This window comes from Lynx rufus, unplaced genomic scaffold (genome assembly GCF_022079265.1).
Source record: "Lynx rufus isolate CCGP_SWC_20201006 ecotype Redwood Valley unplaced genomic scaffold, mLynRuf1.p SCAF_6, whole genome shotgun sequence".
Taxonomy (NCBI): domain Eukaryota; kingdom Metazoa; phylum Chordata; class Mammalia; order Carnivora; family Felidae; genus Lynx; species Lynx rufus.
In genome coordinates, this window is record NW_025814878.1 from 138022748 (window position 1) to 138040612 (window position 17865).

Genomic DNA, 17865 nt, shown 5'->3' on the forward strand with positions numbered 1-17865 from the left:
TTAAATAAATAAATAAATAAATAAATAAATAGCTAGCCAGCTAGCTTTCGGGGTGGGAGAGTGTGTATATCAGAGAGCAGTGTGGCCAAGATATGGCTATAACTGCTTGGCACATGAGAGCAGGTATGACAGGACATTTCTGGAATTGGGCCTGGAGGGCATTTCATCTCTTGGTGGGAGCAGAATTACAGATATAGACACCCAGTCAAAGCTTGTTTTGCTTTGTTTTTAATGTTTGTTTATTTCTGAGAGAGACACAGAGACAGAGCATGAGTGGGGGAGGAGCAGAGAGAGAGAGGGAGACACAGAATCAGAAGCAGACTCCAGGCTCTGAGCTGTCAGCACAGAGCCCAATGTGGGTCAAACCCACAGACCGCGAGATCATGACCTGAGCCGAAGTCTGACGCTTAACCGACTGATCCACCCAGGCGCCCCAAGCTTGTTTTTTTTTTTGTGTTTGTTTTTTTTTTTTTTTTTTTTAATTTTTTTTTTTCAACGTTTATTTATTTTTGGGACAGAGAGAGACAGAGCATGAACGGGGGAGGGGCAGAGAGAGAGGGAGACACAGAATCGGAAACAGGCTCCAGGCTCTGAGCCATCAGCCCAGAGCCCGACGCGGGGCTCGAACTCACGGACCGCGAGATCGTGACCTGGCTGAAGTCGGATGCTTAACCGACTGCGCCACCCAGGCACCCCTGTTTGTTTTTTTTTTTAATGTAAGTTGCCTCTGTTGTTACATGACACTAGACAGTATGCTTTTTGGATGCAAGGCTAATTAATGAAGTAACATTGATCTTTTTGAAGGGTATGTACTGGCCATTTATCTTCTAGAACCTCTCTTAGTTTGGGTTTATGTGTCGTATTCATCTTTGTGTTCAAGGCAGAGTGCCCGGCACATGTTACTCAGTTAATATTTGTGGAATTACTGTGTGTAACATGTTGACCAAGAGGGAATCCAGGATCATTTTCTGCAGATTATTTTCATTTGTGAACTTCCTTTTCACATTCTCTACTTGGATAGACCTTTAAGGCATATTATAAAGTTATTGCAATTAAAAAAAAAAAAACATTTAATTCACTTTTTTTTTTTTTTTTCAACGTTTATTTATTTTTGGGACAGAGAGAGACAAAGCATGAACGGGGGAGGGGCAGAGAGAGAGGGAGACACAGAATCGGAAACAGGCTCCAGGCTCTGAGCCATCAGCCCAGAGCCTGACGCGGGGCCCGAACTCACGGACCGCGAGATCGTGACCTGGTTGAAGTCGGACGCTTAACCGACTGCGCCACCCAGGCGCCCCTAATTCACTTTTTATACATACTTAAAAAAATGTTTATTTTGAGAGAGAGAGAGTGCACACAGGGGAGAGCAGAGAGAGAGGGAGACAGAATCCCCAGCAGGGCTCTGTCCCACAAACCATGGGATCATGACCTGAGCTGAAATCAGTCATCGGGCGCTTAACCAACTGAACCACCCAGGCGCCCCTGTATATACTTGTTATTAGATTAACTGTGTAACGTCTTTTTTTATTATTGCTAATGACTTTTAATAGCCCTGTAATTTGTAAGGAATATTCTTTAATTTTGGTCTTCTCTCAGTGATAACTATTCTGAGAAATACAGTTTTCTAAGGCTAAATTGTAATATATTTGATAGGGACCCAGAAACTTTTCCCCCTCTTTCTTGGCATATTTTCCCTCCAGCCGCTAAGGCTGTCCTTCATGGCGTGAGGAACTGGACTCTTCAAACCGCACACGAGACCTGCTTCCTGGCCCCTTACGTGGAACAGCGTGTTGGCAGCCTGCCAGCAATTTGATTCTTTTTCAGATATAAATGTGTGTTGATTCCTTTAGACACTGTATCTCATCCCATCGTTTCTTTTTTGTATTAGTGCATATGTATAACAATAAATATAAATGTAACATATTTTATCTTTGTTACATCTAAGTTTAATACCTCAAAAAAGTGCAGAATATTCTTTGCCACTGTGTGCTGACATTACCATTTTCAAATCGTCCCGACCACTTCCTTATGCTTATACTTGCCTATTTTGTAAATATTTAACTTACAATTTTTCTTTACATTTATTCCTCTAATTGCCTTCCATAGCTGTGGCATCGGTTTTGTCTATGTGTGGGGAGTGCTTAGTAAGTACTGGCATGTAAGTACTTAGTAAGTACTGGCATGGCAGCCCCACGACCTTCTCAGAAGGTGGTCTTTTCTAATTGCAAATACAGTTTATACCTTTTTTTAATGTAGTGTGTGAAACTTTTTATTTGAAGAAGAAAGTGTTTATTTGATGGATTTTTAAATACAGTGATCGTTTTAAAAAAGCATTCTGAGGGGCGCCTGGGTGGCTCAGTCGGTCGAGCGTCTGACTTTGGCTCAGGTCACAATCTCGCTGTCTGTGAGTTCAAGCCCCATGTTGGGCTCTGTGCTGACAGCTCGGAGCCTGGAGCCTGTTTCAGGTTCTTTGTCTCCCTCTCTCTCTGCCCCTCCCCCACTCGTGCTCTGTCTCTCTCTGCCTTTCAAAAGTGAATAAATGTTAAAAAAAATTTTTTTAATAAAAAAACAAAAAAGCATTCTGACGTTAGCTACTTTAAATGAAGAAGCTTTACTCAGTGCTGAGGGAAATAGACTCTTGATTTGGATTTGACAAAGACTGGCTTGGGCTTGACCTACTTAAACTTTACCTGAGGAGTCTGCAGTAAAGTTGGTAAGCTAAGGTTTTACGTACGCAATCTCTTCCCCTGGTAACCAATACCCTGCTTCGATGTTCCTCCTTATTAACTCTTACTTTGAAATACAGACTCACAGTAATGTTGTGAAAGTAGTACAGAGTACCCTTCATCCTCCTTGCCCAAATGTTAATATCTTACATGAACCTCCTACAATGATCAATACCAGAAAACTAACACTGATATAGTACTACTCTGTAATCTGCAGACACTATTCAAATGTTACCCATTGTCCCACTAAAATCCCTTTTCTGGTCTAGCATCCAGCCAACTGACATATGGTTATCATGTCTCCCCAGTCTCTTAAACTACAATCTGGAACATTTCCTTGTCCTTCTTCATCTTTCAGAACATTTTTGAAGGTTATGTGCTGGCCATTTATCTTACAGAACCTCTCTCAATTTGCGTTTGTGTGATGCTTTTGCGTGATTAAATTCAGATTATGTATTTTTGGCAAGAATACCTCTGAAGTGATGTTGGGCAGTTTTCAGGTCCTTGAGGTACATGATGTTGAGATGTCTCATTACAGATGGTTTTACTTTTTATCACTCAGTTAAGATGGTGTCTGCCAGGTTTCTCCCCTGTGAAGTTATTATTTTTCTCAGTAAGCATCTAACGGGGATAAACTTCCAGACTACGCAATTACCTTGTTTCTCTTCCGTTCTTACCTACCATCTTGAACATGCATTGATGATTCTTACCTCCAACAGTTATTACTGTGGTGTTCGCCAAAAGGTGATTTTTCTATCTTTCCTCCTACGTTTAGTAATTGCAATTATATATCAGGAAGATGTCTGCTGTTTCATTTATTTATTTATGTAAGTATGGGCTCATGGATATTTATTTTATTCTTTGCTTCAAATTCCTTTACTATCATTATTTATATCATTGCTCAAATTGTACCACGTTGGCCATTGGGCAGTGTCTCAGACACCATTCTGCTGCAGGAGGTACGTCAGTGAACAAAACAGATGAAAATCTCAGTTTTATTTAGCTTTCATCCCAGTTGGAGGGGAGGTGGAGAGACAGTATAGAATAAGCATTAATTAGAAATAACTTATATAGTAAGTTAGAAAGAGATACTTCTCTCCGTTTTTGATTTTGCCTGTTCCAACCTCCTGCTGCATTCCCTGAGCAATTTTCTCTGGTGGATGCTGGTAGACCTCCTTGAAGCAAACTATGAGGAGACCCTCTCTGGGACCTCCCTTCCTTCCATAACCAGCTGAAGCCACGTGAAATAACACGAAAGAATGAGGGAATTTCCGATTCTAGGATAAATAATTTTTTCATGAAGGTTTCGTAGAATATTTATTTCAGTGAACTCAGGTTGGAAGCATCCAAATGGTGTTTCCTGGAAGAGATTGCCAGACTTAGTATGGGTAAATTAAAGCATTTAAAAAACATAACCAGTATACTTAAAAGAATAATAATAATCTTGCTGTAATGGGCTGAGTTTGGGCCAGTGTAATTACCACAAGTACTCTTTTCCTTTTAAATCATTTCTCCATAGTTAGAAAATACCACGGTAATATGTGGTTGCAGGAACGGAGGGAAAGGTGGATAGTTTCCTTGTAATGGTTTCATGGAGAACTACCAGGGGATCGTAATGTTAGTTTTTATTAAATTAATGTGAGTCCTTTGGTGATGATACTTCATTTTTTCTCAGAGAAGAAAAGTTATGTAAATCAGACTTGGAAATTAGGAGCTTTTTAAAAGTTTCCTATTCAACTCATGTGCTGGTTAACAATAGACGAATCACATATCTTACCCATTTTCTTTGTTTCCTCATTTTAAAGTTAGGAGATAAATATTGGTTTACAATTGGAGGCAATTTGTAGATCTTTGAGTGTATAACACTTGGGAGTATTATTTTCAGTAAAAACCACATTATACTAACATATATATTACTACATACCTCATACATATATTTTAGTGGTGAAAGTTAAGGGTTCAAGGAGCTTTGAAGTGTAGTTTTAAATAGACTAATAATCTTGGTAAATTTTGAATATTGTGAACTGTATAAAACGTGCAAGTCGATGACTTCAACATAATACACAAAATTATTATATAATTGAGATTTCTTTATGGTATTTTTTATTTATGAGCTTTACTATTTTTCAGTTTTCATTAAACACAGCAACACAATCAAGTAAGTAAAAACAAGCATAAGTAATGAAGTATAAAATATATAAGGTATAGCATTCTATCTATTAGGTTATTTAACTGAAGAATTTTTAGTTTTTCTTTGTTATTTAGGAGAAAGTATAACATTTTTGAGAAAGTAAAATTTATTAATAAAGTTCATATTCTTTTAGTTCTTCATTGTAGACTGTTCTAATAGTCTATATAACAGTGCTGTCCAATCAAAATATAATGTGTGCCATGTATATGATTTAAAACTTTCTAGTAGCCATGTTGAGAAAAGTAAAGAGATACAGGTTAAATTTATTTCAGAAGACATTTTAAGTAACCCAGTGTATCCAATGCAATCATTCAACTTACAATCAATATAAAAATTATTCGTATTTACTGTCTTTTTTCATGCTGAGTTTTCAGAATTTGTACACTTACAGCGCATGTCAGCCTGGACTAATTATATCTGAAGTGTTCAAGAGCCATGTATGGCTGTTGGCTATCATATTGGATAGTGCAGGCTTAGACTCTTAGTGCATCTCATCTGTTATTTATGCATTGTTTTGGTTTTCTTCAGTCATTTCTTATTTGTAATGCTGCTAAAGCCTTCTTTCTTTGAGATTTTAGTTGGTACTTGTCATGTTGCCATAATTATAGTCAAAGTTGTATAGGTGTTGTCTTTGAGTCACTGAATTGGCATAAAAAGTATTATGTTCGAGTTCCTTCCTTGGAAGTTAAGAGATTAATTCTTATCCGTGCTCTCCTACTGGTTATTGTATAACTTTGGGCAAGTCCTCTTAATCTTTCTGATCTTCAGAGTCTTTGTTTGTAAAACGAAGTGGATAAAGTCTTGCATTTTCTAACTAGACAATTGTGATTTTTACAGTTATCTTTTGTGTTTGTTATTCAAATACATTGATTAATTACGCTAATATGCATTGTGTTAGGCATAGTACCCCAAACAAAAAAAGATGTGATGGAATCTGTTTTCAGTGAGTGGCCAGTTGATAGACCATGACAAAGGAGAAAAGTGACCTTAATCTACTCTCCAGTATAGCATAATTAAAGTCTTACATCATTTCTGGGTACAAATTGGAGAGCCCTGAGTTGGAATAATTGGGGCAGGAAAAGGATGAGGTCAAGGGAGCTAGCTGTTGGTTTGCTGTTTTCACCAGTGTCACCAAACAACTGTATTTTATCTTTCTTTGAAAAGTGGAATCACTGATGGCAAGAAATTATCATTTTTTTTACCCCCTGTGAGGTAGTGTTTTTAAATGGCAGTCACATTTTCCCCTTAGGCTACAGGAGAGTTTTTTAAATACTGAACATTAGCTGTCTAGATTAGCCTCACATAGCAGAATTTAATAAAGGTCATTGCACTTGATTATGCTTATAGAACCACTTAAATTAAGACACACTGACTCCATTGGTTGATTTAGCTTCTTTCAAGTGTTTTACAAAACAGAAAAAGATGGACTTTACTAATATTTATTTAATCTCAGGGACTATTATTTGTCATTCACATTTTAAATTATAAAACATTTCCAGAATGTATAAAACTTACCACAGTTAGAAACCAACACAGTTAAAAAAAAATTACTAGATGTATCAAATTTTAATATTTTATGTTCAATTTAGATCTTTTTTTAAATAAATAATTGAAGAGAATATTGAAGCCTCCCTCCTTTGTGTATCTTCCCGATAATCCCATCAATAGTTCATTATCATCCCCATCCCCTTCTCTTCCTTCTTTTCCTGTCTTCTTCTGGATTGAGTATTATGATTCCGTTTTCTCTCCACAAATGCCTTGTAAGCTATACCTCTGATTGATTGCTTGTAAGTTGCTCAAGCATTCAAATATACACGTTTAACGTACCACAACCAACCTTCAAATTTGGAAATAATTCAGTCATTATTTCAGGGAATTTACTTATGCGTGTGTTATTTGGCTTGGTAGTATTCTGCTCTGTCCATTCTCACCCTCAGCTCTTTCTCTCTTTGCTTCATTTTGAATATTTCATGTCACTAGGTCTTCAACTTCATCTTTAGAAGTTTCAGTAGGGTGTTTTTCTAATATCTTTAGTTTATTTTCTCATATTCACAATTTATGAGCACATGGACCACATTTACAATAGCTGTTTTAATGTCCTTGTCTGCAGATTTCATCATCTCTGTCTTTTATGACTCTGTTCCTATTGATTGTTGTTTCTCCTGGTTATAAACATAGTATTTTTCTTCCTGTCTGCATGCCTGATGGTTTTTGTTTGGATGGTAGGCGTTTTGAATTTCATGTTGTTGAACACTGGATTTTATTGTTTTCCTTTAAAGAGTTTGGACTTGTTCTTTCATAGAGTTAAGTTATTTGAAATTACTTTGATCTTTTGAGGCTTTCTTTTAAGGTCTGCTGGTTTAGGTCTAGAGCAGCTTCTGGTTTAATGCAAATTTTTCTCAACCATGAAAGCAAATAGCCTCCTAAGGACTCTGTCCAATCATTCATGTGTTCTAAAATCCCCCTTGGCTTCTAGGAACACAAATCATTCTTGGTCCTACATGACTTCTAGGACTTGTTTGGCTTACAGCTTTCTTGGGGTTTAGCTTCCTCTCCTGCATACCCAGGTAGTACTCAGCCAGAAGCTTGAGGGGAGCTCTCTGCTGATCTTTGGAGCTCCATCCATGTCTGTGCAACTCTCTCCTCCATAATATTTAACCTGTACTATAGTTTTCTGAGCTTCAAGCTCCCTCTTCTCCACTCAGCAAGATCACTGGGCTCTTTTCACTTTCCCCCTTTCTGCGCTGTGGCCTAGAAAATGCCTCCAGGAAGTAAGATGGGTAATCACAGGACTCACCTTGTTTGCTTCTCTCAAAAATCGCAGTCATGAACTGCCTGTAATTACTTGTCTGATGATTGTTGTTCCATACATTTGGTCAGGTTTTCTGGTTCTTTATAGCACTGAGGCAGTTCCTTTAACAGTTAACCCTTCATGTGTAGACATGGAAGGCTTCACTGTATTTTCTTTTTAAAAATTAAAAAAATATATATATTTATTTACTTTTGAGAGAAAGAGCATGAGTGGGGGAAGGGCAGAGAGAGAGAAGGAGACACAGAATCAGAAGCAGACTCCTGGCTCGGAGCTGTCAGCACAGAGCCCAACGCAGGGCTCTAACTCACTAACCATGAGATCATGACCTGAGCCGAAGTTGGTCGCTTAACCAAGAGAGCCACCCAGGCGCCCCTGTATTTCCTTTTCATTAAATTTTGTGTTGTTGTCAGTACGACCAGGTCCACAGTTTATACTGGATATTATACATTCATCCACTGAAACACCTATTGGTAGATATAATTTTTATTACCATAGCTTGGTCAACTTATAGAGGTGGTTATTGGTGTACATGTTATTTTATTGTAATAAATATTAAAATCATGCTTTATTAATAGCACCTACAAGTGTTTATAGTGCTTTCTTTTTCGAAAAAAAATTTTTTTTCAACGTTTATTTATTTTTGGGACAGAGAGAGACAGAGCATGAACGGGGGAGGGGCAGAGAGAGAGGGAGACACAGAATCGGAAACAGGCTCCAGGCTCTGAGCCATCAGCCCAGAGCCCGACGCGGGGCTCGAACTCCCGGACCGCGAGATCGTGACCTGGCTGAAGTCGGACGCTTAACCGACTGCGCCACCCAGGCGCCCCTCTTTTTCGAAATTTTAAATCGAAGAGGTAGCTGATCATTACGTCTTTGCTATATGGGGTATGTATCAGCTCTTCCTACTCTGATTATTCTTTTCTCCTTAAGGCACAACTACCAGCTTCTCCACAAAACTTTCAAACTTTTAAATACTTTTCTGTCATAGAATTGCCCCTTACTCTTTCATTACGTAGAAATGGTGCTCACCACCCCCACCTCCCCACCCACCCTTTTTCACTTTCTCTTCACCAGAAAAAAAAAAAAAAAATACCCGATCTCGATGACATCAGACCTGGAAAGGGCACACTTAAAACACTTACAAGAATATTTTAACTAACCCAGTTGCCAATTATAGTAGCTGAAAAGAGCCAAACTGATCTGAATTATGCTATTTATCATTATAGTTACTTGGTGTGTGGTTAGTAGATTCTTGAGGGTGAGCCTATTTTTTTCTTTAATTAAGGAGAAATGAATTCTTCCTTTCCTTTTCCTGCCTCGTAAGAGAGGATTTTATCTTACTTATTCTTGTTTGTCCTTCCTTCTGAAATTGTAGCAATGATTCAAACTCTGAAGACTGTCTGAGTTTGTGGCACATGTTGGTTTGTTGGACATTAGTGTAAGTGATGCAGAATGAGGGCTCCTTCGTGATACTTCAACTCTGTTGAAGGGAGAAGAAACAGGAGAAGAGATAGGATACTGACACCACTTCCTTTCCATCCAGGTGCTACCAACTAAAAAGAAAAGGTGTGTTATGGTCTCAGATTCCTTTTACTTGTTTCTATTTAAATTTGTGAGTCTGATTTCATGCATTTTGGTCATTTGTAATTCTCCCTCCAAAAAAAAAAAAAAAGTGAAAGAAAGGAATTTCTTTTAGACAGACTGGACATTGACATTATCTGTTATTCCTTTTCTTATTTCTTCTTACATACCAAATATAGTGATTTGAGAATGCTGAAATGGCACTGAATATTCATGCGCTTAAACATGAGAATATCTTAAAACACAGAGTTATTGAGAGCTCTCACTAGCAAGTATAATATACATATTGCATATTCATTGCGTATGACAGTGAATAGGTTATCAACATGTAATTTTTGCCTCCTTAGCTCTGCTCTGTGAGCTTGAACCTCTTGCAAGAACTTATGTCACCACTGGCTCCCATCTTATAATTCTTTTTCACCACGAACACCTCACTGTGCCACCACGTCACCCCAACCACACTGACCTCTTTGTGGTTCGTTGGGAACTATAAACATGCCGAGGCTGGATCTTATATTCTCTCTGCTTCAAATGCTCTTCCTCCAGAAAGCTGATGCACGTGGCGTACTTAACTACCTTCGTTCCTTCAGGTTGCATGTCCTCTCGAGTCTTCCTCAGCTTTTCCTTGTCAAAAGTAGTAATGTCCTGTCCCAACCAGTCTATCATTCATTCTTTATCCTGCTTTCAAACACCTTGTAGCACTTACTTGTACTTGACAATGTATTATTTATCTTTTAGTTTGTGGTATCTCACTTGAATATATGTCGTGAGGTCAGAGACCTTGTCTTAAGATCTAGAAGAGTGTCTGGCACATAATACTACTCAACAAATACTTGCTACAAGAATGAATGAATGAATGAATGAGTGAATGGTGTTTTATTTGTATAAGACCTAGATATACACCTGATGCACCTTCAAACTGAATATAAGAATGTGCTGGAACATAGAAACCTATATATGCTGTTTAAGTACTTGAAATTATTAATTCATGAGTTGTGTCTTCAAAGTCAAATTTCCCTTATTGTAACTACAGAAATTCAGGTCCTATTTGTAGATTTGGTCCTTCTGAGAAGGACCTTTAGGACCCTAAAACATTAGTCATAAAAATTCTGCCCTTTTACAATTTAAGTTCTGTTTGCCTTTCATTCTGTAATTGAGTTCACTGACCCAAAAAACGCAAAATGCTTTGCTTCTAGTTTCCTTTATGCTCTAAACTATTCTGTAATTCGTTAACTTAGTCTTGGAGTCTAGGTAAATTTCTATCCACCGCCCCGATCACCTGATATTAATGTTTTCTGAGAACAAGATATTGTGTTGTAGGCATCTAGTTATTCTCTTTTTCTCTTCTTCCCACTTCCTTCCGTGTCTGTAATGTTTGTACTGTTGGGAGTTGAGCCTGTTGTGATTTTTTTTTTTTTTAGAGGCAATATAATATCTCCCCGCATATCCTGCTAGAATATCAGAGGGCCCATCCATAGACACCGTGGTCTGTATTCCCTCCAGGGGTATTAGAAAAGCCCATATATGGAACATAACACTGTGGTATTAACAGGATAAACTTAATCTGCCTCTATGAGGCTTATTGCCAGTTTTGGAGCCTGGGGAGTCAGATGCCTTGTTTTCAGAAAGCGTGTCATCCTTTTGTGGTGTTCAGTTTGTTTTTAGCTTTCCATTATTTCCAGATTCTTACAGAAGTATGAAAATAAACAGGGTTCTCTCTGATTGTGACCTTTCAAAAGAAAGAAAACAGGTGTTTTTGTGTAGTGACAACATTATCAATTTGTGTTGACAACTTCTTTTCTGTGTAGCACTGTAATCACAGAGGTCATGATGCTCTGGAAATACTCTGTTAGCTCTTGTTATTAAAGCAATAAAAAAGATAATTTTAAAGTTTAATTGTTTCATGGATAACTGATCTATCTGAACTTACCTATGTGGGAAGTCTCACATCTAAGTAAAAAAATAGTTTGTATTTACTTGCAGTGCTGTCTAGCTATCATGATAGGATTATAGGGAACTTTTAAAAAAAAAATGTTTATTTATTTTGAGAGAGAGAAAGAGAGCTCTTGTGCATGTGTGCGTGAGTGGGGGAGGGCGGAAAGAGAGGGTTAGCGAGATTCCCAAGCAGGCTCTGCATGGTCAGTGCAGAGCCAGACACGGGGCTCCATCCCATGAACCGCGAGATCACGACCTGAGCCTAAATCAAGAGTCGGAAGCTTAACCCAGTGAGCCATCCAGGCGCCCTGGTAGTAGGGCTCTTTAATCAAGACTACTAATCTTAGGTGAAGTTAAGAGACCGTGCAACGAACTTCACCACATTCAAGCTGCATTTCTGTATTGTCCAAAGAAAATTTAATCTGGCATTTCCTTAATGCTTGATACAGAACCTAGTATACTCCTTTGCATGCGGTCTATGTGTGTATATACATGAATATTCATATATATATATATATATATATATATATGTTTATGTATGTATATGGAACCAAAATTTATTGAGTGCTTCCTATGTGCCATGCACTCTAGTAGGTTCTAGGCATCTGTGTATTAGTAAGATTTTTGCACCTCTTCCTGGAGATGCCTATATCCTCTCAAGGAAACAAACAAATCAGTCCTTATAATGCATCGTGATACAAAATTTTGCACCAGATGCTTGGGAGCACAGGAGAGGAGCTTCTAAATTAGTCTGGGTGATCAAGAAAATTTCCCGTAAGACTGTATTCATTATGCAAAGAAGACTGGAAGACATTTTAGACAGAGGGAACAGCATGTGCTGAAGCACAGAGGCCTGAGCTGCAGGGCTCGCACAAAGAAATACAGGTGACTCAGTTCTGTTACAGTGGGAGCTGTCCAGCGTTCGGTTGGCCAAGAGCAGTGTGATTGTGTCGTGATTATGAAGGAGAATGTTCTTGGTCTTAGAAGATACATGGTGACATATTTAGATGTAAAGTGTCACAGTGTCTGCACCTAGTTCTCAGGGAGAAAACAAAAACCATGGGGTTTGTCCATGAGGAGAGCGGGAAGGGTGGGGAGCTCACCAATGTGGCAAAATGTTCCTGAGTCTGAGTGAAGGAGGTGCAGGTAGTAGATGTACTAACTCGATGTACTACTACTCTTAAAACTTTTCCGTAAATGTAACGTTGTTCAAAATAAAAAAGTAGCAGAAAACACCTTCGTGTCACTGGTAACTTTTTAAGTTTGCAAAAGTAGTATACACAGTGATATAGTTGAAGAATTAGGTAATTAATACCTGTTTTTTATGGTGGCCTATTCATTGGGTCTTTAATGGTGATACATCATTGTTATATAAAAGATAGACATGTTATGGTGTTGTCTTTAATAATCTTGTTTTTCATTTTTATTTATGTATTTTCTTACTGAAAAGGAAACCCAAAGCCCTTGAGCATCGAAGGGACCAAACAAATTATAGTGTCTAATTGGCTATGAAATGAATAGGTTAACTAGGTATGAGGCTGCCTATGTATATTTTTATTTCGAAACATCACCTTTGAGGACATTTCCATGACCCTTCAAATGCTTAAACAGAGGGTCCTATTTATTTCTGAATTTTCTAAGATTTGCTTTAAGAAGAAAGAACCCATAACAATCTAATTAATATGCCCTGTCACCCTTAAAAGAGAGCATCAGCAGTTAAGAACAGAGAATTGAGTACATATGAAATAAATACAACATAATGTATGTTTAATTCATTGTCCACGTTAGCCTTTGAAGATGGAGATGAAGTAGGGGAGGAATTGAAAGGAGGGAAAAGGCCAAGCTCGTAATGTAGGGAACAGGACAGAAGGGGAGAGAGCACGCGTTTCTGAGGAAGAAACACGGAGCAGACTTTGAGGTGACTTGTTTTTGCTTTTTTATTTAACTTTCGACCCTGTTAATCACTGTTTACAGTTTTCCTGTTTCTGTAGTCCTTACTTTTGGAGACTCTCCTCCCAGTGGAATAAATGAGATTTATTTGTATGGTAGAGATTTTCGCCGACCATAAAACAGGAGCCACTGGAGAACAAAAATCACTTCTCCGATCAGATGAAGTCAGTCTTCACCCATATTTTCATTTCTTACAATGGAGCTTATACACTGGACCAGTTATAATGAGTCATAATGTTTTGAAATTGAGTTTTGGCAAAGTTTGATTTTTCAAAAAGGGTTTTCTTTGTTGTGAGACTCTTTTATTGAGCATATTATCTTTCTTTTATTGTTAACCTCTTATGTCTTCTCCATTTTCGGTCCTCTGCCATCTCAGATTACTGTGGAGCAGAGATCAAAATTCCGCTGTGGTGGTGGCTCTCCATTCGAGGGGGGAGAAACAACAACAATCCTATGTGTTTCAACTATAGACTCATCAGGAGTTACTTGGGTAGAATGATAATGGATTCTAATAACTAGACTTCTTAAAGGATTTTCCCTGGTGAGACGCATTTCATTTCTTCCTAGTATTTGCTCTTTTTTCCCCAGAAGTAACAGCCACAAAAGGATGGTGGATGATCTGAAGAACCTAACGTTCATTAGAAAAGGCAGAAGGAATAATTTAAGGAAAACAAACAAAAATCGAGATAGATGAACAGTTTTAGGAAAAAGTAAAATTTCTCCTCGATGCTTATAAAAAGCTAATTTCTGTCTCCCACTTTTCCACCTACCACTTTCTTTTTTTGTGTGTATTTATTTTTACAGGCCTGGGAGTTTTTACTGGGCCTTTACTTTTCTTATCTCCGTTCTTCCTGCTTGCGTCTCTTTTTTATTTTCACATGTTTGTGTTCCTGACATGTATTCATCAAAGTCCCTGCTACAGTGCAGACTGGGCCTATCTCATTGGGGCTGACATCATCCTCACTTGGAGCCAGCCCAGTATGCCTCTCATTCTGGTTTCTGAGGCTGTGTTCTTTGGCGCCCCACCCCCTCTGCCTCCACCCCCACCGATAGGCACGTATGTGAAGTTCCCAGGGTGTCTGTTCATGTCCCCTTGCCAGCTCCTGGATAATAGCCAGCGTTAGATCACAGAAGTTTGATGATGAACCCTTATCTGCCCTGAGCCTGAATGGATGCTGGGCACATAGTGGGTAAGGGCCTAATAAATGTTTGATAGACCAATAAAGAAATGAACGTGGAAAGGAGTATAGCTCGTAACTGAAGTCCTTACGGAATGAAGCTGTTTAGGCGAGCCCTGCTGTCCATAAGTGTAGCCAATTAAGTGTGCAGACAGAAGCGTGCATGTGTCCCCGTATCCATTAGTGATCGCAGACTGCAGCCTTCATTCTCCCTCGTGAATTCCTGTGCAAGCTGGCCTGGCAGGAACCGCTTGCACAGGGAGCAGTCCACATGACTGCCCAGAGACAAGGATGTCAGGCCGGGGATCCTGCTTCACCTTTAGTGGGAAATGACTTTCTGAATCCTCACGTCTTGAAGGATCAGAACTCATTAGAATTCTTGAAATGTAACCTTGTGAAATCGGACTTTCTCACTTCGATTAAGAGCAGAATCATCTTTGACAAATGTCTGGATCGAACTGGCAAGGCCCAGCCCTCCCAAAGTCCAGGCATCTCCCGTTTTGCACATGTTCTCTCATTGTGTGTTGAACCAGGTTGCTATTACAGAGAGCATTTTAGCAGCCTTGATCTTGGAGACATCAAGACCATTATTCCTGTTGTTGCTGATTTAGTGTTACAGCTGCTTCCTCTTTATGTGATTTAATTTGAAGTTTCAGCCCACCAGGGGGCTATTGGTCCCCACCTATGCGGCTTTAAGAGCTGGCTGCTGTTTTCTGCATGGATGTTATTTCCATTCCTATTCATAGTGATTTTCCCCCTTCTATATTCATCTAGCAACAGCAAGGCACTGTTCCAGGAACTCGCTCTCTCTACATAAGGCGTAACACGGAGCCATTTGGATGGAAAAATTATAAATTAAAATTATTCTGTTCATTTTAAAATATTCATATTGTGTTGCTCAAGTGCCAGTAACTGGAAAATCATGGATAATGTCCTGTTTTTATAACCTCTTTCAGAGTGTTTTAAAATCCGTTTATGTTGTTACTTAGCCATGTCTTTCCCTGGAGTGGATTTTGTGATAAGATTAAAAACAAACAAGCAAAAAAAAAAAAGGTTGTAGGAGTCCAGTGGCTGATGGCATATGTGATATTAAAATAAAGATGATTCCACTAATTGCAACCCCTCATTCTTTTAAAAATAAAAGGGAAAATTGACTCCCATGTGCAGAGAATATTTATACAACTGTCAGACTACACAAAGGTAGCCTGTGAACACGGCAGAATGTTTCTTTTGAAGAGAAAACCTTTTATTAAATGATTAAAACTAAGCAAATGTTTATTGATTTCTGGAACTGCACATTTATGTTTAAGTAAAGAAAACCCATATATTCCTAGCACTACTGATTTGCAAATACTGAAAACATCTCCAACTTTTAAAATAGAGTTGGGCTTTTTGGTTTTTGGTGGGTTTTTTTTTTGTTTGTTTTTTGTTTTTGATACCTCCTGTTCTCTATGCTAAGTTATTGATTCTTTAATTTCAGGAAAGTACAATTTTATTTCTTTTCTTGTATTTTCTGTGTTGTGTGGGTGTGAATGAGGATGTGCCTGTCTCAGAAAGATAGACAAGTAGAGAAAAGTGAACATGTTTTTATATGGTTTGGCTAGCGTTTTGTTTTGTTTTGTTTTTTTTTACAAAGTAAATCTATCTCTTACCTTAAGGAAAGAATAGTTATTGGAGATCTCAACTTCATGTCTATCTGTCCATTTCTGTGGAATGCATTAAAGAGAGGGAAGATCTTTACTCTTTCCTGTAAGTTTGTAAGTTCACATTTACCTAAAAGCCGTGTGTCTTATTTTTTGTTGCTCTTGGCTCGGAGTATTTAAATGTATTTTTGAAATTCTTCTCTTCCATCAGCTAGAGACAATTTAAGTGATAATTTGAAGGCTCTTTCTAGACATTTATATTTTCGGGTCAGGCTGTAGTATTTCTGGGCCTTGTGTATGTGCTGAGGTATGTTCTGAAGCAACAAATCACTTCAGCATGAGCAAATTTCACAGGGCTATTTGACTGTTGGTCTTAGCTTTGTGAGAATCGCTTGGCCTTTTAAAATAGGCTAATCCTTTAATCGAATATGCTTTCAGAAAGGTTCTGAAAACCTGGGTGGCTCCTGCTAACTCTGTTTTATTCATTTTAAATAATACTAGGTTATCCAGATGTATTTCTTTTTGATTTGGGGGAGGATGTTATTGCAGGCCATAATATTTGAAGTCGGGATTCTTTATAGTAACGATGACAACAAAACATATATACATTGTCCACATTCTCCTCAAGTCTGATTGATGGAAAATAGGATGCCAGCTGTCAGTAAACAGGTTTTTCAACCCAAATACTTAGTTTATACAGCAACCAACTTCTTTGAACGCAGCAATGCAGTGCACTCCATTCTTAATTGAATAAAGAAAACAAATCAGAATAGTTACTGCAGGAGAAATGGGTTATCTCATAATTAATAATTTGTGAGTTAAACCTGAACCACACTTGACGTTTTTCTTTGGGCTGGTCACAGACTGATTAGTGAGTTCAGTCCTGCTAGTGCCCATTCTGTAGAGTGACTGTTTCAGTTCCAAGGCTTACGGTGCTCCATAAAATAGGTGTCCATTGTGATGGGATTGTAGCTCTCGTCCTGATCAAAGTGCTTTGGAGGAAGCGCGGTTGAACTGATTGGCTGTGAATGTTAATCACTCCATAGGACGCACTGATAATTTACAGCCTTGTTGTAACTCTCTGGTGTTCAGAAAATGAACTTAATAACCCAGTGCCACCACGGGGTAAGCTGCTTTTTCTCTGCAGTTGAATACTCAGACTGCCTGCATAATGGTGTTGAGTAATACTGCATTAAAAAGAGTGAGCAGCTGTATGATGAAGGAAACAGATTTGTTAATTATCTCCTTTGATTCACAGAGGGTGTCTGTGAGATATGGTTGACCAGTGAAGACACGGGGGCTTATGGCAGAGACATTGGCACCAATCTCCCCGCACTGCTGTGGAAACTGGTCGAAGTGATCCCTCGGGGAGCAATGCTGAGGCTTGGCATGACGAATCCCCCCTATATTTTAGAGCATCTGGAGGTAAGGAGAAGCACCCCGTTTCCATGCTGACACAGACACGAACCAGCCCAATGTGGCGGCATCAGCATCATCACATGGGTTACATTGAAAACCTCTTGAACGTTTTTTGTTTGTTTTTTTTTTTGTAGTCCCACATTACTAAGAATGAGTTGAGAATTTCAAGTCCTCCTCTTTGTCAGTCTGCACACCCCGTTTTTGCTCGGCTTCTCCAGAACTTGCCATCTTGTCAAAGTTCTTTGTTTCTTCTTTGCAGCTCTTCAGTCTTCCATCGCATAAATTTGCCTCGGTTCCCCCACTCGGTACCCCGGCCTGGTTCTGGGGTGCTAATACATTGCATTAATTCCGCAACCTGTCGCAAACACGTTATCCGAGCTGCTGTTAGGCACATCAGGAAGGGGACTGGGCTGGAAGTCTGAGGATGTTT

The 17865-nt window shown here is 38.7% G+C and overlaps 1 protein-coding gene across 1 annotated transcript in view; it reads left to right on the forward strand.

The window, feature by feature from the left end:
• Nucleotides 1–17865, forward strand: part of CDKAL1 (CDK5 regulatory subunit associated protein 1 like 1) — a 664701-nt gene that overhangs the window by 386321 nt on the left and 260515 nt on the right. The window contains exon 10 of the mRNA XM_047101748.1: nt 17275–17441. Within this exon, the coding sequence (XP_046957704.1) occupies nt 17275–17441 (167 nt within the window). The remainder of the gene's footprint in view (nt 1–17274; nt 17442–17865) is intronic.